Source organism: Tyto alba, unplaced genomic scaffold (assembly GCF_018691265.1).
Source record: "Tyto alba isolate M040663 unplaced genomic scaffold, T.alba_DEE_v4.0 Super-Scaffold_24, whole genome shotgun sequence".
Classification (NCBI taxonomy): domain Eukaryota; kingdom Metazoa; phylum Chordata; class Aves; order Strigiformes; family Tytonidae; genus Tyto; species Tyto alba.
Window position 1 is genome coordinate 838,043 of NW_024881298.1, and position 20,154 is coordinate 858,196.

The 20,154-nt window shown below is 58.8% G+C and overlaps 1 protein-coding gene across 1 annotated transcript; it reads left to right on the forward strand.

Moving 5' to 3' along the window:
* Positions 1–517: 517 nt before the first annotated feature.
* On the forward strand, positions 518–19,654 carry LOC116963904 (deleted in malignant brain tumors 1 protein-like). Its single transcript, XM_042797196.1, is given in 16 exon segments — positions 518–523; positions 2,737–2,800; positions 3,327–3,641; positions 6,051–6,365; positions 10,672–10,986; positions 13,181–13,495; positions 14,074–14,394; positions 14,480–14,794; positions 15,148–15,462; positions 15,934–15,996; positions 16,073–16,224; positions 16,226–16,388; positions 16,833–16,868; positions 18,519–18,602; positions 19,193–19,312; positions 19,560–19,654. Coding segments are annotated over 16 exon segments (2,994 nt in total).
* Positions 19,655–20,154: the final 500 nt, after the last annotated feature.

Here is a 20,154-nt window from a genome sequence, read left to right on the forward strand (position 1 = left end):
TGTAGGTGAGGGGGTTCACTGCAGGAGGCACCACCGAGTACAGAACGGACAGCACCAGGTCCAGGGTTGGGGAGGAGATGGAGGGAGGCTTGAGGGAGGCAAAGATGGCAGTGCTGAGAACCAGGGAGATTATGGCCAGGTGAGGGAGGGATGTGGAGAAGGCTTTGTGCCGTCCCTGCTCAGAGGGGATCCTCAGCACGGCCCTCAAGCTTTGTGCCTAGCACAGTGCAATGAAAACAAGGCAGCCAAATGCAACAAAGACAGTAACCACGATAGCCGAACTTCCCTGAGGTAGGAGTCTGAGCAGGCAAGCTTGAGGATTTGGGGGATTTCCCAGAAGAACTGGTCAACAGCATTGCCTTGGTGGAGCGGTATTGACAATGTATTGGCTGTGTACAGCACAGCATAGAGAAACCCACCGCCTCAGGCAGCTGCTGCCATGTGGACACAAGCTCTGCTGCCCAGGAGGGTCCCGTAGTGCAGGGGTTGGCAGATGGCAACGTAGCGGTCGCAGGCCATGACGGTGAGGAGAGACTGCTCAGCTGACATAAAAAAGAAAAAGAGCTGAGCCACACACCCTTGGCAGGAGATGACCCTGGTGTCCTGCAGGGAATTGACCACGGATTTGGGAACAGTGGTGGAGATGGAGCCCAGGTCAAGGACTAAAAGATTGAGGAGGAAGTGAGAGAAGGCCTAAACTATTTCTCTTGTTTAGAGCAAAAAGGTTGTTTATGGTAGAATCCTAGCTGGTCAGCATATTCTACTCGTATTATTTTCTTCCTTTCACTCACATAGTTTAGTCAACTCCTAGGCAGAATTAATATCAAGGTGTTTTGAAATATGCAACTTCTCCCTCAGAAAATTTAAGTAGGCCTTCAGATGGTTCATTCAGTTTCCTGAGTATCCCTGATAACAAGGGCCTGAGACGCCAGTGTCAAGATAATCACCTGGGAATTAGTTTAAACTGACCTTCTTGGAGCATGCCAGGGCCAAAGAATGGATGAGCTAACTGCATGACCATATGTGGGCAAAGGAATCCCAAAGTTCAATCACCGGACACTGTGAGGAAGACTATGAATGACCACCAGAGGGGGAAAAGACCCTAACCCTAATTTTATCACACATGATCAGACTATGTAGATAAATTTTAGGAAATCTTATGTAGATGTAGATTAGTTCTCAGAAATCCACTGAATATGTACAAGCTCACAGCATATATTCTCTGTGATTGTACCTGTCTGTGGGAGCACTCATGGTGGAGTGATCCCTAGTGCTGTCCAGCGCTGCTAATAAAGAATACCTGCTCAGCAGTTCTACTGGATTCTAAGTGTTGAGTGAATTTCTGTGTCAGAAGGAGCAGACCCTGCGGCCCTGGCTGGAGCAGTCGGGGTGGGGGTGGCTCGGGGGCACCGCAGGGATGTGCCCGGGCTCGGCTCCAGGAGGAAACCACAGACTTCCTGCCTGGGCGCTGTGGGGGGAGCGCGAGGAGCGCTGCGAGGCCACGTGGGCTGTGGTTTGTGCACCTGCATGCTGCAGCTCCCGAGCCCCCCGCGGGGAATAACGGCCCCTCGGTGACATGCTGAGAGTCAGAGATCTGTCTGAGCTGCTTGTCTGCTGCCAGGACAGGGACATGGCCCAGCCCCAGCTCGTTTGAAGGGACCTTCCATGGGGCTCTCCAGGGAGGGACGGGTGAGCCAGCGCTCCTGGGATGGGGCTCTGGCCTGGGCTAAGGCCCTTTCCCCGCTGCTGCTCCCAGCACAGAGGGGTCTGAGGACAGGGGCAGGGGCTCTTTCCTTCCCCCCCTGACACAGCCCCCGGTGTCATCCCAGCCCCGTGGTTCCCGTGGCATGGGGATGGCTGGGCACTCGCACCTTGGGCTCTTGGATGTGCCGGGTATAGGAGATGCTCAGTGCTCCTGGCTCACACAGCAGGGTTCAAGGCATGAAAAACCCATTTCCCCCACTACAGCCAGCCCTGTCCTGTGACCCTGCACCACCACAGTGATGTGACACCTGCAGCAGAGCCATCCCTCATATATGGTCATGAATGGCACTGGAGACATTCATTGGAGGGCTGGGCTGTGTCGGAGGGGAGATAACTCCCGATAATGTCTAAAAAGGTGCTGCTGCTTTGATTGGCTCCTCCCATAGCTGGCCTGGCATCTGCAGAGCTATATTGCCCTCCCGTCATCATTGTCCCCGTGAGTCCCCAGGAGCTGTGACAGGAGTGTGGCACGGCAAGGATGTGCTGGCAGGGCAGGAGGCTCAGGATGGGCACAGAGGGACTGCTGTCCCCTCAGGTGCTGGGGCTGCTCCTCTGGGTACAGCTGTGCAGGGGTAAGTGCCGGCTGCCTTGTCCCACAGCCCAGGAATAGCGGGTACCAGCGTGGTCACTGGGATCTGTCTGGGAATGGGGATTCTTTGCAGGTGCTACAGAGATGACAGGACACAACGTACTCAAGTCTGTGGACCCTGTGCTCTTCCCTGGGCCCATCTAGGTGGGAGACAGTATCTCCTTTTGCAGGGTTCCAGTGTCTAGGGCAGCCTGTGCCTGGCTGGATTCATAGACACCCTGTCCTGGGGTAACTTTTGGGACCCCCTGTCCCCTCGCACTGTGCCTCTGGAGCCGGTGGTGGCCTCGCTGGAGATGGCAGCACCCAGAGATCCCCTCGGGACACTGCTAATGTCTCAGGTGTCCCAAAGGGATTTTGTGCTGTTCACTGCCCCCTTGTTCCAGGGGAGCCCTGATGCCATGAAGACAGTTTGTACCCCACGGAGAGATGGGGACCAGGGCATCTACAGTAGAGAGACACCCCTCCTGGGGGTCCCAGCCCAGTGCAGGGACTGGGCTGACACCGGGGATGAGAAGGGGCTGTGGGTGGGGGAATCCTCTGGATCATCTCAGTGGGAACGCGGAAAGGCCTGGGCATGGGGGTGGGTTTGGCTGGCTCTGGGGCAGGCAGTTGCATGGGAAGCTGCAGGCCTGGGTACACGGGGCTGTTCAGGAGGTGCTGGGGAGGAGCAGGTGCCCAGTGCAGGGCTGGGCAGTGTGCAGGTGGGCGTGAGCAGGAGGCAGGTAGCCATTGGGGTGGGAAAAGGTGTCTTGTGTGGTGGGATGACAAATGACCCAGCAGGGCTGGAGCTGGGCACCCCCAGCCTTGCACAGCCCATGAGGATAGAAGGGACCCCTGAACTGCCCTGAAGACAGCCTGGAGGGGAGTGGGCTCCCACCCTGGTGCCTCTAACTCTACCCTGGCAGGGGGCTCCCCCAGACCCACAGTCTGGGGCTTGGTGCTCCCCTGACCCATCCCATCTTGGTGTTTGAAGGTGCTTTGGAGGTGAGGCTGGCGGACGGCGGCAGGCGCTGTGCTGGGAGAGTGGAGGTGAAACATCAGGGCAAGTGGGGGACTGTGTGTGATGACTACTGGGCCATGAAGGATGCAGCAGTGGTTTGTAAGGAGCTGGGCTGTGGGTCTGCTGTTGGAGCACCTCAGTACGGATACTTTGGGCCAGGATCTGGCCCCATTTGGATGGATGATGTTGGCTGTAATGGCACCGAATCTGCCCTGTCTGACTGCACACACAGAGGATGGGGTGAACATAACTGTGAACATTCTGAGGATGCTGGAGTGATGTGTTCAGGTAAGGGGACAACCTATTCCATACCTCTGGGGCTGGGACTGTGGAAAGTATCTGGCTGTGCCTTCAGAGAGCAACGAGCGGACACTGGAACACTGCTCAATGTGGCCAGTCACACTGCCAAGCTGGGACTGTTATTACTGGTGACCCCAGTGCCTGGGGAAAGCCCAGAGTGAGCCTACCCCAGGGTGAACTAACCCTGCCACAGTGTCTCAGCCCCTCTTCAGCCAGTGCCTTAGGCTGCAAATGAACACTCTCTCCATGCCCCAGTGTGTCCACTGGTATCCAGTGGTCTCCACCCAGTCTGCCAGTTCCCAGCCAACAGTGCTGAGGGCCCTGTGCTTGAGAAACCAGGGCGGGTCTTACTTGGAACATCACAGCTTGGAGGAGTGGCATGTGGTGGCTGGTCCCCGTGGGTCATTCCCCCTCACAGGCATGAGTACCTCAGCTGAATCAGACCAGATTTTCAGGGAGCACGAGTGCTGTCCCTGGGCAGAGGAGCAGGGTGGCACACAGCCCTTGGCCTCGGACCCAATCTGCGCACACCACTGCGGTGCTGGGGGGACCATGCCAGTCAGCACAGGGCACCTTGTGCAGCAGCAATTTGTCTGAGCCGTGCCTGGTGCTGTGACAGACACATAACTTTGGATATTCTGATGGTGTAGAGAAGGGGTGCAGGGGGGCCTGGATGTGTTTGTGACACAAACACTGCCCAAGCAGCTTCTTCTAAGATGTGCAGTGAGTAATTTTGGTCACAGCTTGTGTGGAGGTGATGTGGGATGTGGGCATGGGAATGCCACAGGACTCTGCGAATGCCCAGTTGATTTGGTTTTTTATTTTTTTCCAGAATTTTTCCGTCTGGTGGAAGGGAAGAGCCGCTGCTCAGGACGTGTGGAGATCCGTGATGGGGACCTGTGGAAAAGTGTCTGTGATTCCCACTTTGGTCCCAAGTCTACTAACGTGCTCTGCAGGGAGTTGCAGTGCGGCACAGCCCTGCCTGTCGCTGGAGGAAGTCACGTTGGAGAAGGGGTGGGTCCCATGTGGGATGGAGAGCTGCGGTGTGTGGGGAATGAATCCCTCCTCGCCTCCTGCCCCAGGGGGTCACCCCGGGACCAGCCCTGCACCCATGCAAACAGCGCTGTTGTGGACTGCACAGGTAAGGACTCAGGGTGGGCTGTTGAACACCGGGGCTGTGGTAGGGGCAGGGGAGGAGGGCAGGGACTGTGCTGGCCTTGGCATTAGAACAGGAGGGGTGATGTTGTCTCCTGCGGTCTGCAGTTACGCAGGAAACGATGCAGAAGCCAATGCCTCGCTTCTGTTCCGTCCTCCTGCACTTGGTGCACGGCTGCCAAAAGGTTCAGGATGTTACTGTAGCTGCTCCTCTGGGTGAAGTTGTGCAGGGGCAAATGCCTGCTGCCCTGCCACAAAGCCCTGGGGCCAAGGAGCAGCACAGGGATCCCTCTGGAAATGGGGCTTCTTCCCATGTGTCCATGTGACAAGGTGTAGAAAGTAGAGAGGTTCACTGAGCCTGTGCTTCTCTGCGTGGCAGAAGGGCTTTTCTGCTTCCAGGGCTCCCATGTTTCTGGCCGTTGGTACCCGGGTGTGGATTTGCCATCCTTGGGCACCGTCCCTGGGGCCCTGGCTCTGCCAGCTCTGTTCCCTGTGAGCTGGTGGTGCCTTAACTGGTGGCTCTTTGTTCTGTCATCCCAGAGGCACAGCCAGCCTCCGGGGTAGCCGGGAAGGTCTGTGGGCTCTTCACTCTTGTCCTGGAGTCAGGGTGAGCCCTGTCCTGACCAGGGGTGGGTTGTGCTTGTGGAGACAGGGAGAACTGGGGAATCTCTTCCCAGAGGCTCGCAAAGGGGTGACCTTCCTGGGGGGATCCCAGACAAGGTCAGGACTGGGCTGATGCCCAAGGACAAGGAGGGGCATGTGTTGGGAGGCCTCACTGGGACCATCATGTTGCTCCACAGGGGACACAGAATGTCCTGAGGGAGGAGGGTGAGTTGGGAGGGGCCCAGGGCAGGCTGTGGTCCAGGGGAGCTGGGGGCTCTGGGGAAGATTAGCCGTGTGAGCCTGGGGGATCCCTGGTGGGGACAGGTCCCTTTCCAGGGTGCTGTCTGTGGAGAAGCAGGAGCCCTGGGTGGGCATGGGCCAGGCACAAGGGGCTGTTCGGTTGGAAGGAAGTGCCAAATTGTGTGGTGCCACAAATGACACAGCAGAGCTGGAGCTGGGCACCCCCAGCCTTGCACAGCCCATGAGGATAGAAGGGACCCCTGAACTGCCCTGAAGACAGCCTGGAGGGGAGTGGGCTCCCACCCTGGTGCCTCTAACTCTACCTGCACAGGGCTTCCCCGAGACCTGCGGTGCTGGGGCTCGGCGCTGTCCTGACCCATCCCATCTTGGTGTTTGAAGGTGCTGTGGAGGTGAGGCTGGCGGACGGCGGCAGGCACTGTGCTGGAAGAGTGGAGGTGAAACATCAGGGCAAGTGGGGGACTGTGTGTGGTGATTACTGGAGCATGAAGGATGCAGCAGTGGTTTGTAAGGAGCTGGGCTGTGGGTCTGCTGTTGGAGCACCTCAGTACGGACACTTTGGGCCAGGATCTGGCCCTATTTGGATGGATGATGTTGGCTGTAATGGCACCGAATCTGCCCTGTCTGACTGCACACACAGAGGATGGGGTGAACATGACTGTGGTCATCTCCGTGATGCTGGAGTGGTGTGTTCAGGTAAGGGGACAACCTATTCCATACCTCTGGGGCTGGGATTGTGGAAGGAACCTGGCTGTGCCCTCAGGGAGCAAAAGTCAGGCACTGGAGAATGCCCAGTTTGGCCAGTCACACTGCTGAGCTGGGACTGTCATTACTGGTATCCCCAGACCCTGGGGAAAGCCAGTGGGAACCTGCCCAAGGGTGCCTTACCATGCCTGGTCCCTGAGCTGGTGCAGATGAACTCTCCATCCCTTCCCTGCATGGTCTGTTGATTGCCATCTTTCTCCTCCTGTTTACCCAGGAGCTGTCTGGCAGTGCTGAGGGCCAGCTGCCCCCATGCCAGAGGTACCAGAAGTGACTCCTGTGGCCACCCACCGTCCTGGGGAATGGCTTGAGATGGGGAGCTACTTTTGGGTTATCCCTGCCGGCAGACACGAGTCCCTTGGCTGAAGCAAAGGGGTTGCTCAGAGAGGATGAGCGCTGGGCTTGGCCAGAAGAGCAGGGTGGCACGTGGCACCTTGTTCCTCTCCCAGGGTCACCCCATGAGAGCCTGCCCATGGGGACATGGCACCGTGCAGGCAGTGCTGACCTGCCACCCAGCCTCTCCTGCCCGCCCCAGCCCCTGGCTGCTCTGTGCCACAGGGGATTTGCCAGCACTTACTGGCTCTCCTCTGTGCCCACCCTTGCACCGGGAGGTTGTGTAAGCCCAGGGCTGCTCTTCTGTCCACTCTCCTGCCTTCTGTCCATCCACTGGGCAGGGCCGTGCATGCCCAGCAGCGCACTCTGGCCATGGCTGAGAACCTCTGTCCTGGGTAGGCGCCTGAGCAGGGTGGTGGCACTGCCACCAACCACAGGTACAGCCTCACAGTCCCTTAGCTCTGTGACATGTTCCATCCACCAGCAGCTCCCCAACAGCCTAAGACAGAGAAACTCCTGTGGCTGTGGATGTTGGGAGAGAAAGAAGCCCCCAAGTGCTGTGCTGATTTCTGAGGAGCAGTAGTTCCGGGCCTGATGTGTTTGTGCCACCAACACCCCCTGAGAGCAGCTGGGGATGTCGTTGGGCATTTTGCCTGTGGCCACCTTGGAGATCAGCTGGCATGTAGTCAGGGTATTGCCAGAGGGCTGTGGGAACTCTCAGGGGTCATTGGTTGGTCCAGAATCTGTCCGGCTGCTCTAAGGGCACAGATCCTCCTGAGGACTGATGTATGAATGAAGAGGCATTAACCAGATGGTTTCTCAAGAAAACATTAACTGGATAACTACCTTGCGAATGAATGAGAGAAAAACAGAATGAGCCCAACATTGTCCTTGACATAAGGAACTACTGAGCCACCAAGATAAAGGAGCTGCAAGTTAGCAACAAACCACATCCAACAAGGCCTGAAAGACGAGATGTGCTTAACTACAGAACTGAGTCTGCGCAAAAGCAAGGGTCAACTAACGAACACAGTGAAGAAGACTACGAGCCTTCATCAGAAGACCCTTGCCCACAATCACCAAGAGACATTGTGCAAGCGCGATGGGGAGGGACTTGGGGTGGGGGATATGTTAATGTTTTCTTGGAATGAATTGTAATATTCCCTCCCTATTCCCGGAATTACAATGCATATGTATTTGGGCTGATGAATATGTAACTTTGGCATCATAAAAGGGGGCCACTTTTGGCTCCACGGCACGCACCCTGTGGAGGAGCGATCCCCTGTGCGTCCAGCACTGAATAAACATACCTACTTTACAACCTTACTGGTTGTAAAGTCATCCTTCTGCACGTCAGGACATATAGTGATCCATGATGAGGCCCTTTGGTCAGCGGTCTGTGACTCACACTTTGGTCCCAACGGTGCCAACGTGGTTTGCAGAGTCTGCTGTGGGTCTGAAATGGACGCACATCCCTGAGTGCTGTGATGGTGGAGAGGTGGTGTGTAACTTGACATGGATGACTTTGTGACACCAACACTCCCCCAACAGCTTCCTCTGTTGTTAACGTAAAAGTCAGCCTGTAAGGAAACTCTCAGAGACCAAGGTCTACGGTTTCTGAAAGAAGCATTCTTTTATTGGTGCCAGGTCACTGGGGGATAATTCCACCTAGCACCGCCACCCTGAACTTATTGGTATCCTGTTAATATAGGAAAAGGTCATACATATTCATTACTATTCTGGGGAGTATAAACATAAATATAAGCTTTCCTTGGGACTCATTTTAATACTATGTCCTTTACACATGCGTGGTTGTGCATCCTGATGGTCATTTCAATGTCGGTGGCTGTTATTTCCTCCTTCCACATCTTCTTCACTTTGTCCTTTTCTTAAACTTGTCTCTCTTGGCACTCATCGTTGTCTGCATTAAGTTCACACATCACAAAACCAAATCATTCTGGCCTTTTTTCAACTCTTCTTGTTATTATCTTTGAGCATTCAGCAAGTATCCTACTTAATCTAAGCTGATATCAGATGGTCAGCAGCTACATGCAAGGCTATCCAATTAAGCAACCACTATCTTCAAAGGTTATGCAATTAAGCATCTACTATCTTCACAGGCCTATTGTTAACAATAACAGCTTGTTTCAAGGACCTACCTTTTACTCAATCTGTCTTTTCAAGCAAATATTACAAGGAAACTTAAAGGTATCATTGGAATTTGCAATGGGTGATTTGGTCACAGGTTGCTTAGAGGTGGTGTGGCATGTGGGCATGGGAATGCCACAGGGCTCTGGAAACTCCCAGTTGATTTGTTTTTGATTTTTTTTTTTTTTTTTCTAGAATTTGTCCGTCTGGCAGAAGGGAAGAGCCGCTGCTCAGGACGTGTGGAGATCCATGACGGGGACCTGTGGAAAAGTGTCTGTGATTCCCACTTTGGTCCCAAGGCTGCTGACGTGCTCTGCAGGGAGTTGCAGTGCGGCACAGCCCTGCCTGTCGCTGGAGGAAGTCACGTTGGAGAAGGGGTGGGTCCCATGTGGGATGGAGAGCTGCGGTGTGTGGGGAATGAATCCCTCCTCGCCTCCTGCCCCAGGGGGTCACCCCGGGACCAGCCCTGCACCCATGCAAACAGCGCTGTTGTGGACTGCACAGGTAAGGACTCAGGGTGGGCTGTTGAACACTGGGGCTGTGGTAGGGGCAGGGGAGGAGGGCAGGGACTGTGCTGGCCTTGGCATTAGAACAGGAGGGGTGATGTTGTCTCCTGCGGTCTGCAGTTATGCAGGAAACGATGCAGAAGCCAATGCCTCGCTTCTGTTCCGTCCTCCTGCACTTGGTGCACGGCTGCCAAAAGGTTCAGGATGTTACTGTAGCTGCTCCTCTGGGTGAAGTTGTGCAGGGGCAAATGCCTGCTGCCCTGCCACAAAGCCCTGGGGCCAAGGAGCAGCACAGGGATCCCTCTGGAAATGGGGCTTCTTCCCATGTGTCCATGTGACAAGGTGTAGAAAGTAGAGAGGTTCACTGAGCCTGTGCTTCTCTGCGTGGCAGAAGGGCTTTTCTGCTTCCAGGGCTCCCATGTTTCTGGCCGTTGGTACCCGGGTGTGGATTTGCCATCCTTGGGCACCGTCCCTGGGGCCCTGGCTCTGCCAGCTCTGTTCCCTGTGAGCTGGTGGTGCCTTAACTGGTGGCTCTTTGTTCTGTCATCCCAGAGGCACAGCCAGCCTCCGGGGTAGCCGGGAAGGGCTGTGGGCTCTTCACTCTTGTCCTGGAGTCAGGGTGAGCCCTGTCCTGACCAGGGGTGGGTTGTGCTTGTGGAGACAGGAGAACTGGGGAATCTCTTCCCAGAGGCTCGCAAAGGGGTGACCTTCCTGGGGGGATCCCAGACAAGGTCAGGACTGGGCTGATGCCCAAGGACAAGGAGGGGCATGTGTTGGGAGGCCTCACTGGGACCATCATGTTGCTCCACAGGGGACACAGAATGTCCTGAGGGAGGAGGGTGAGTTGGGAGGGGCCCAGGGCAGGCTGTGGTCCAGGGGAGCTGGGGGCTCTGGGGAAGATTAGCCGTGTGAGCCTGGGGGATCCCTGGTGGGGACAGGTCCCTTTCCAGGGTGCTGTCTGTGGAGAAGCAGGAGCCCTGGGTGGGCATGGGCCAGGCACAAGGGGCTGTTCGGTTGGAAGGAAGTGCCAAATTGTGTGGTGCCACAAATGACACAGCAGAGCTGGAGCTGGGCACCCCCAGCCTTGCACAGCCCATGAGGATAGAAGGGACCCCTGAACTGCCCTGAAGACAGCCTGGAGGGGAGTGGGCTCCCACCCTGGTGCCTCTAACTCTACCTGCACAGGGTTTCCCCGAGACCTGCGGTGCTGGGGCTCGGCGCTGTCCTGACTGGTCCTGTGTCAGTGTTTGAAGGTGCTGTGGAGGTGAGGCTGGCGGACGGCGGCAGGCACTGTGCTGGAAGAGTGGAGGTGAAACATCAGGGCAAGTGGGGGACCGTGTGTGGTGATTACTGGAGCATGAAGGATGCATCTGTGGTTTGTAAGCAGCTGGGCTGTGGGTCTGCTGTTGGAGCACCTCAGTACGGACACTTTTGGCCAGGATCTGGCCCCATTTGGATGGATGATGTTAGCTGTAATGGCACCGAATCTGCCCTGTCTGACTGCACACACGGGGGATGGGGTGAACATGACTGTGGTCATGTTGATGATGCTGGAGTGGTGTGTTCAGGTAAGGGGACAACCTATTCCATACCTCTGGGGCTGGGATTGTGGAAGGAACCTGGCTGTGCCCTCAGGGAGCAAAAGTCAGGCACCAGAGAATTGCCCAGTTTGGCCAGTCACACTGCTGAGCTGGGACTGTCATTACTGGTGTCCCCAGTGCCTGCGGAAAGCCAGTGGGAACCTGCCCAAGGGTGCCTTACCGTGCCTGGTCCCTGAGCTGGTGCAGATGAACCCTCCATCCCTTCCCTGCATGGTCTGTTGATTGCCATCTTTCTCCTCCTGTTTACCCAGGAGCTGTCTGGCGGTGCTGAGGGCCAGCTGCCCCCATGCCAGAGGCACCAGAAGTGACTCCTGTGGCCACCCACCATCCTGGGGAATGGCTTGAGATGGGGAGCTACTTTTGGGTTATCCCTGCCGGCAGACACGAGTCCCTTGGCTGAATCAAAGGGGTTGCTCAGAGAGGATGAGCGCTGGGCTTGGCCAGAAGAGCAGGGTGGCACGTGGCACCTTGTTCCTCTCCCAGGGTCACCCCATGAGAGCCTGCCCATGGGGACATGGCACCGTGCAGGCAGTGCTGACCTGCCACCCAGCCTCTCCTGCCCGCCCCAGCCCCTGGCTGCTCTGTGCCACAGGGGATTTGCCAGCACTTACTGGCTCTCCTCTGTGCCCACCCTTGCACCGGGAGGTTGTGTAAGCCCAGGGCTGCTCTTCTGTCCACTCTCCTGCCTTCTGCCCGTCCACTGGGCAGGGCCGTGCATGCCCAGCAGCGCACTCTGGCCATGGCTGAGAACCTCTGTCCTGGGTAGGTGCCTGAGCAGGGTGGTGGCACAGCCACCGACCACAGGTACAGCCTCAAAGTCCCTTAGCCCTGTGACATGTCCCATCCACCAGCCTCACCTCAACAGCCCAAAATCTCTGTGGGTATGGGGTGCACTTCTCATGGCACCAAGGGGCTCCTCACTCCTGGCTCTGAGCTCAGTGGGGCAGAGCAAGCTGCATCAGCCAACTGCGCCTGGCCCCATTTCCCCAAACCCCAAGTGCTGTGGGGGCTGCAGTGCTCAGGGAGCAGTACTGGGAAGCCCAAGGTCTCTGCGGCAGCAGCAGTGTGTCAGAGAGACTCCTGTGGCTGTGGATGTTGGGAGAGAAAGAAGACCCCAATGCTGTGCTGATTTCTGAGGAGCAGTAGTTCCGGGCCTGATGTTTGTGCCACCAGCACCCCCTGAGAGCAGCTGGGGATGTCGTTGGGCATTTTGCCTGTGGCCACCTTGGAGATCAGCTGGCATGTAGTCAGGGTATTGCCAGAGGGCTGTGGTAACTCTCAGGGGTCATTGGTTGGTCCAGAATCTGTCCGGCTGCTCTAAGGGCACAGATCCTCCTGAGGACGTATAGTGATCCATGATGAGAACTTTTGGACAGCGGTCTGTGATTCACACTTTGGTCCCAATGGTGCCAACGTGGTTTGCAGAGTCTGCTGTGGGTCTGCAATAGACACACACCCCTGAGTGCTGTGATGGTGGAGAGAAGGTGTGTAACTTGACATGGATGCCTTTGTGACACCATCACTACCCCAACAGCTTCTTCTGAGATGTGCAGTGAATGATTTTGGTCACAGCTTGTGTGGAGGTGATGTGGGATGTGGGCATGGGAATGCCACAGGGCTCTGCGAACTCCCAGTTGATTTATTTCCAGGATTTTTCCATCTGGTGGAAGGGAAGAGCCGCTGCTCAGGACGTGTGGAGATCCGTGACGGGGACCTGTGGAAAAGTGTCTGTGATTCCCACTTTGGTCCCAAGGCTGCTGACGTGCTCTGCAGGGAGTTGCAGTGCGGCACAGCCCTGCCTGTCGCTGGAGGAAGTCACGTTGGAGAAGGGGTGGGTCACATGTGGGATGGAGAGCTGCGGTGTGTGGGGAATGAATCCCTCCTCGCCTCCTGCCCCAGGGGGTCCCCCCGGGACCAGCCCTGCACCCACGCAAACAGCGCTGTTGTGAACTGCACAGGTAAGGACTCAGGGTGGGCTGTTGAACACTGGGGCTGTGGTAGGGGTTGGGAACAGAGCAGGGTCCGTGCTGGGCCAGGTGTGAGGACAGGAGGGGTTGATGGGTTTGTTTGCAGCATGACAATACTGCAGAAGGAGGACAAAGACACGTTGTCCCTCTGGCCTCTCCACCAGCGGCAGATAATTCTCCGCCTCTGTCCCCAGAGTACACAGGGATCAGACTGGTGAACGGCAGCACAGTGTGTGCGGGGAGGGTGGAGGTCCAGGTGCTGGGGACCTGGGGGACCCTCTGTGCCTCCCGCTGGGATCTCTCGGATGCCCACGTTCTCTGTCATCAACTCAACTGCGGGTTTGCTGAGTCCATTCCTGGAGGAGAACATTTTGGGAGAGAGACTGGCCCTGTCTGGAGAGACTCATTCCACTGTGATGGGACTGAAGCCCTCCTGCAACAGTGCCCAGTGACCACCCTGGGGGCCTCGCCATGCTCCCAAGGGAACGCTGCTGCTGTCATTTGCTCAGGTGAGTGCTGGAAAAATGTTGCATGAACTCCATTTCTCATTTGTGTGCAACATGGCCACTAAAAGCAGGGGTTCCGTGGCCGTATCAGGCTGAATTTCTCCTTGGGGAAACCCTGGCTTCCCCAGGAGCATCTGGAGGGCTTTCCCTGCTCAGACTGACCGCTCAACTTTGGGAGAGCTGAGGTCTGAACGGAGGCAGTCATCTGCCCCCAGGGCAGTGGCTTAGGCCCCAGCACCACCGCCAGGCCTGGGTTCCTCTGTCCTCGTACTGTGCAGCGACCCCAGGACAGAGCTGCAGGGCTCTGCTCCATCCCTCTGGCTGCAGCCGACCGCATCCCGTCCCCACAGAGAGCCCTGCAGAGCCTCATCCCCCCACCCAGGCAGGAGCTGGTGCCCCCAGCAGCAGCTGACCTGGCTGTGAGCTGCAGAGAGGGCCCAGGCTTTGCCCTGGCTTCTCGTCAGCACAAGGCTCCATCTTGTCCCGTTTGGTTGAAAATCCCCCCTCGCCCTGCTCCCTGCAGGGTGCCATGCTCCCAGTGCCACCGATGGCCGTGGCATCTCTGCTCTCCCCAGGCCCAGCCGGCTTTGGATCCCTGCGGCTGGTGAGTGGAGGGAGCCGGTGCGACGGACGAGTGGAGATCTTCCAGGATGGGGCGTGGGGCAGAGTCCTGGATGAGCAGTGGGATGTGCAGGAGGCCAGCGTGGTGTGCCGGCAGCTGCGGTGCGGAGAGGCAGGGACAGCCTACAACCCCCCAAAGCCTGAGCGAGGAACGGGCCCCGTGGGGCTGCGAGGGGTCCGGTGCGCAGGGCACGAGGCCAAGCTGACCCTCTGCGACACCTCCCTGCCCGGCAGTGCGCTGGCGGCAGGGCTTGCGCAGGACGTGGGAGTCATTTGCTGGGGTGAGTGGCACTGCCCAGGCGCCCAGGTGACGGTCTGCGCAGGCGGGCAGGCCCTGACAGCGACTGGGGTTTCCACCCGCTGCAGGGAGCCGGCGGGTCCGTCTGGTGAACGGGGCCGGGCGCTGCGCAGGGAGAGTGGAGATCTACTCCCAGGGCATCTGGGGGACTGTCTGCGACGACGGCTGGGACCTGTCTGATGCCGCCGTCGTTTGCCACCAGCTGGGCTGCGGAGGGGCAGTGGAGGCAGCTGGTTCCGCTCGCTTTGGGGAAGGCTCCGGGCAGATCTGGCTGGATGGTGTGAACTGCTCTGGGGCCGAAGCTGCTCTCTGGGACTGCCCGGCTGGGCCCTGGGGGCAGCACGACTGCGGGCACAAAGAGGATGCGGGAGTCATCTGCTCAGGTCTGTGCCACCTAAGGAGCTGTGGTGGGAGACTGGTCCCGGGGAGAGCAGGATGCGGGGAGAGCCGGCCATGGCCAAGGCTGCCCCTGGCTGCCTCTGAGCTCCTGCCCGAGGCCCACCCATGCACGGACACCCTCAGTCCCACGGGGGATCCCTGGGGAGATCAGCCGTCCCCGAGGGTTATCGGGAAGGGCAGGGCTGGCTGTAAATCCAGGACTTCTCTCTGCTCCTGGCTGCAAGGGGGATGTGCTGGCCTTGCCCCTGCCTGGCTGAGGGCCTGGGGGGTGCAGAGGTGTCCTGGCTCCCACAGCCCCAGACAAGTCTGTTCCCGCTTTGGGGCCTTTTCTTCCCAGAGTTCGTGGCCCTGAGGCTGGAGAACAGTGACGGCTGCTCTGGGCGCCTGCAGGTTTTCTACAACGGGACATGGGGGAGCGTTTGCTCTAACTCCATCACTCACGACACGGTGACGCTGGTGTGCAAGGAGCTGCGATGCGGGGACGGAGGATCCCTGAAAACACGCCTGCCCTCTGGCAGGGTGTCTGGCCCTGCCTGGCTGGATCGCGTGCAGTGTGGGGAGACAAACAGCTCCTTCTGGCAGTGTCCCTCCATGCCCTGGAACCCACAGTCATGTGAATACCTGGAAGAGGAGATCCACATCACCTGCAATGGTAACTCTGAGCCACCTGGGCACCAGTGTCACCCCAGCTCCTGCTCCCCACGGGGCATGGCCAAACACAGAGAAAGAGCTTGGAGGGGCTTTTCCTTTCCATGCCAGACCCTTCTGCTGCCACTGGCACAAACGTGACCGTGGCCACACACGTCCAGCAGCAGTTGCCACCCAGGTTGCCAGCAGTGCCTGGGGGAGGCAGAAGCATCTCCAGGTGAAGTCTCAGAAGAGAAAAGACAGGTTTCAGAGGAGCCTCCCTCCAGAGACAAGCTACTGCTGCTCTGTGAGCCAGGGACCTTCTGGGGCTGAGCAATCAGGTTCCCCCCCCAGATCTGCACGTGTCCCCTGGATGACCGGGGTTCAGTTGCTGCCATGCCCCAGATGGTGAAGGGAGGCCCAAGCAGAGATCAGCCCTGCTCTCTTCTGCATGATCCCCCAAACCACCCCTTCACCACAGTGTTTCCTTCTTCAGGGGGACAGCCAGAAATGCCCCCGACCCCGCTGGCGCCGTGCCCCAACTCCGCAAGCTGCACAGGTAGGGAGCTCCCCTCTGTGTCTGGCAGGGCTCTGCCTGCTCTCCCGGTGCCATGGGAGGTCTTTCCCTTCTCCAGCCAGGGAGAAGATTCGTGCCATGGGAGGCGAGGACGGGTGCTCGGGCAGAGTGGAGGTCTGGCACCATGGCTACTGGGGGACAGTGTGCGACGACTCGTGGGACATGCAGGATGCCGAGGTGGCGTGCAGGCAGCTGGGCTGTGGCCCCGCAGGTGTCTGCCCTGCATGAGGCTGCGTTTGGGATGGGGACGGGCCCCATCTGGCTGGAGCAGGTGGAGTGCCGGGGGACGGAGCCGTCCCTGCAGGACTGCTGGGCCCGGCCCGGGGACAGCGGGGCTTGTCGGCACAAGGAAGATGCTGCCGTGCGCTGCTCAGGTGAGGGGCAGGGCTGGGAGCCCTTGCTCGGGTATTGGCAGGGAGCTAGGGAAGGCCTTTTGTCCACGTGGTCCTGGCATGGCCCCCGACCTCCCGAGAGCAAGAACGTTCCTGCGGAGTGCAGGAGCCTGGTGCCAAGCAGGGAGCAGCCTCGGTGTAACTGGCCGTGCTCTGGCCATTGCCCATGGGGCCCTGCAGCCCCAGGGCTATCCCCTGGGCTGCCTCTGCCATCCTGCCTGCCTCCCAGAGCAGAGGTGCTGGGCTCTGTCCTGGCCTCCCTTTCTAGCACTACAGGAGGGGCAATTTGGGTGGGATGTGTCAGGGGCATCTAGAGACACACACACACACACACACACACACACACACAGAGTATGTTGGGGAGGAGGCTCCCTGGTACCCGCACACCCACTCTCTCAGCCCAGCTCTCCTTTTCCTCCTCTGCAGATACACCCAGGACGGCAACACCACCGCCCCAAGCAGGTAACTTGTCCTCCCCCAAGGCTGGGTACCCCCGGGGCCAGGCTGTGACCCCCAGCTGGATGGAAGGGGCTCCTTGCTGGGGTGTGAAACTGCCTGGAGGAGATACTGGAATGGTGGCAGGGGTTGGGGAGAGCTGTAATTTACCTAGGAGGGTGGAAGATTCCCCATCACTCACCCCTGGGGCCCTCCACCTGCTTCTGCTTTGCTTGATGGGGCCAGCACTGGTGCTGCCCCTTCCAAGTTCTCTCCCATGCAGATCCCACCCGAGGCCATCAGAGCAGCAGCTGGAGAGTCTCAGTGCCTGTCATCATGTGCATCATCCTGGGGACCCTTGTCTGCCTGCTCCTGGCCCTCCTGGCTGGGCAAGTGCTGAGCGCCAGGGCTGGGCGCAGAGGTGGGTCCTTGCCCAGAGGTGTCGGGGGGAGATACCTCCTGGCAGGGCTGTGGGGTGCTGCGGGGGGTGTCAGCGAGGGGCACAGGCAGAGCGGGAGGGTGAGACTGTGCTGCTACCTGCCACATGTGCTGCCCCATTGAGTGCCTGGCCGTGGGGCACCAGCAGCAAGGGGTGGAGAGAGCCCTGAGGTGGGGGCAGTTAGCCATGGGGCGAGGAGAGAAATGGCAGAGTGGGGATGGCCAAGGCTGGTGGTGCTCTCGGTAGTGCTGGAGGGGGCTCTGGGGCAAGAGAGGTGCTAGGAGGATTGTGGGGCAGCAGGGTCCATCACCGTGGTGTCAGACCCCCAGACTGTCCCTCTGCCCAGCCCTGCCCACCTCCTGGCAAGACAGGGGCCCTACTATAGACCCATGGGGCAGGTAGGGGCAAGCTCCAGGTGGAGAGGAATTGTGGGAACAGATCCAGGGTGAGACAAGGGGGACATGGCGCACAGGCCAGAGGGGCATGAGCGCTGTCTCCAAAGGGATGATGTGAGGGTGACGTTGCCCCAGATAATCTTCACATCGATGTTGCCCTCACTGGGGATGTGGCAGCCGTGCCTGGACAGCGCAGTGGGGCTGTGCTGTTGGACCTGTCCTGAGGTGGCCCAAGGGACCATTTTGGGGGAGCACAGTGGGTTCCCTTTGCCCCTCTGCCTGTCCCTGTGCCAGCCCTGCCTCTGTCCCCAGGCTCCAGCAGAGCCCAGGAGCACTTCCCTGAGGCTGTGTACGAGGAGATCGGGTACAGCCCAGCCTGGGAGAAACTGGGCCAGGTTTGATCCCTCAGGTGGGTGTGGGTCTTCCCTGGAGGCACATGTGCAGGACCCTTTCCTCTGTCCCCAACCGAGAGCTGACCCCCCTGAATCCCCCCAGCCTGTGGTCCCTGTGGTGCTGGGTCTGTGGGGGCTGTGGGGAGAGCATCCAGGTCCTGGGCCCAGGCAGAAGCTTTCTCCCAGTCAGCTTTGACTGTCCCAGCTGGACAGCCCCTCTCTTCCTGCCCTTGCACCCCATGAGACACCCGAGGAACGAGGGAAGGGGCTGTCCTGGGCCAGCTCTGGGAGCTCCTTTGAGACAGGGTTTGTCCCGGGGGAGCAGGCTGAATTCCCAGCCCTCCTCCCCACACAGCCCCAGCTCTGTGGGTGGTCCCCCTTCCCCAGCAGCGCTGACCATGAACCATGTCAGTGGGGCTTGCTCCATAACACCCGCTGTGCATCTCTCCAGGCTCCTATTCAGAGGAGTCCCTGACCCAGCTGCAGCCCCACCCTGGGGTCAGCGAGGAGGAGGATGGTCTGGGATCAGCACCAGGTAACGGAGGCAGGAAGGGGTTGATGTTCCTGCAGACATGGGGTGGACAGAGGTGACCCTGAGTGTCACCATTGGAGAAGGGGAGGACACGGGCATCTCTTGTGGTGCTGCCAAGCCCAGTGTCTGCACCCTGTGTCCCTGCACATCCTCCCATCCTCTGCTCTGCAGGACGGATCTTCTCACTGTCACCAGCTCCCCTCTACTTTCAGACGTCCTTTTCCTGACCGGAGGTGACCCAGCAGATGGCTACGATGATGCCAGGGAAGTTTCTGATCCGGGGGAAGATGCTGTGCCTGGGCAGGGAGAGTGGGAAATGCCCAGGATGCCAGAGGAGGGAGCAGGGCCCAGGGCTGCACCTGGAGGTGAGAGGGAAAGAGAGCGCTGCCTGTTCCTAGGGTGCCATCCCTCGTTCCCCTCAAGTCACCAGCCTACTGACACCCGAACCTGCTGAGAAGGGGGAACCTGGCATGGGAGTTTTCCTTGAAAGGCCCGGGGGTGGGAGAAGGAGCTCAATGTGGTGAGGAGCAGGGAGGGTGGTGTTGTACAGACCCCATAGGGTGAACTGAAACATCCGGCCTTGCTGCTTGCAGGGGGCAGCCTGCGCTCCTGGAGAAGTGCCGAGGTCCCTGGAGCTGAAGGAGACACCTCGTCCCTGTCCCCAGGGAGCATGGGCTATGATGATGCTGAAGAGGTGCCTGTGGCACTTCCCTGTGAGGACGCAAAGGCTGCGACACCGGAGCTTGGTGCACAGCAGTCCCTGAGTCCCAGGCCAGGAGAGCCCATCCCTGCTGCACAGCTGGGTGCAGCTGGGAGGGAGGAGAGGTCTGTGCAGCTGGGAGAGCCGCGAGCACCAGGGGACTGTCTCCCTTGAGCCATGGGCAGCAGTAACCGCCGGGAGTTTCCTCCATTTTTATTCCCATTTTTATGCTGTGCATTCTTGTATTTGCTTATTAAAAGCCTCTGGGGGCTTTGACCCAGAGCTGGTGCTTCCTAGCCAGGTGTCAGGGCATCTCCCTGAGGCTGCTCAGAGGGAGCAGAGAACAGAGACATAGTGGTAGGGAAGGGGCACGTCTCAGGGACAGCAGGCTTGGGGTCAGCCTGTGGGGCTGCGTGAGGCCATGGTCCCTGGGGAATAATCTTGGTGACAGAGACATCTCCATCCTGCTGCCCACAGGCAATTTCTAGACAAAATGGCTCTCTGATAGGTCCTGTGATGCACCCCAGTGGGAGCACCCATTCCCTCCCCCAAGGGTTCCAGCTGCTCTTTCCCCAAGGCCCTGCCTGGGCCACACCGGTCCCACAGTGCAGAGGCCACGACAGAGCTTCCATGTCAGGGTGAGCCCTGGGCTTTTGTCTCACAGAAGGGAGCCCTAAGGTGACTGCAGGGCCCTGAATGCCCCAGCCAGCCCCAGGTGGGATCATGGCCCGCGGATTAGCTCCCACAACGCTTGGGAGGCAGCTCTGCTCCCCACTGCCCTGGCACAGGGTGCAGAGCCACCTCCTGGGAAACACGTGGCTGGGATTCCCTCTCCTCATGCTCTGCCAGGACCCC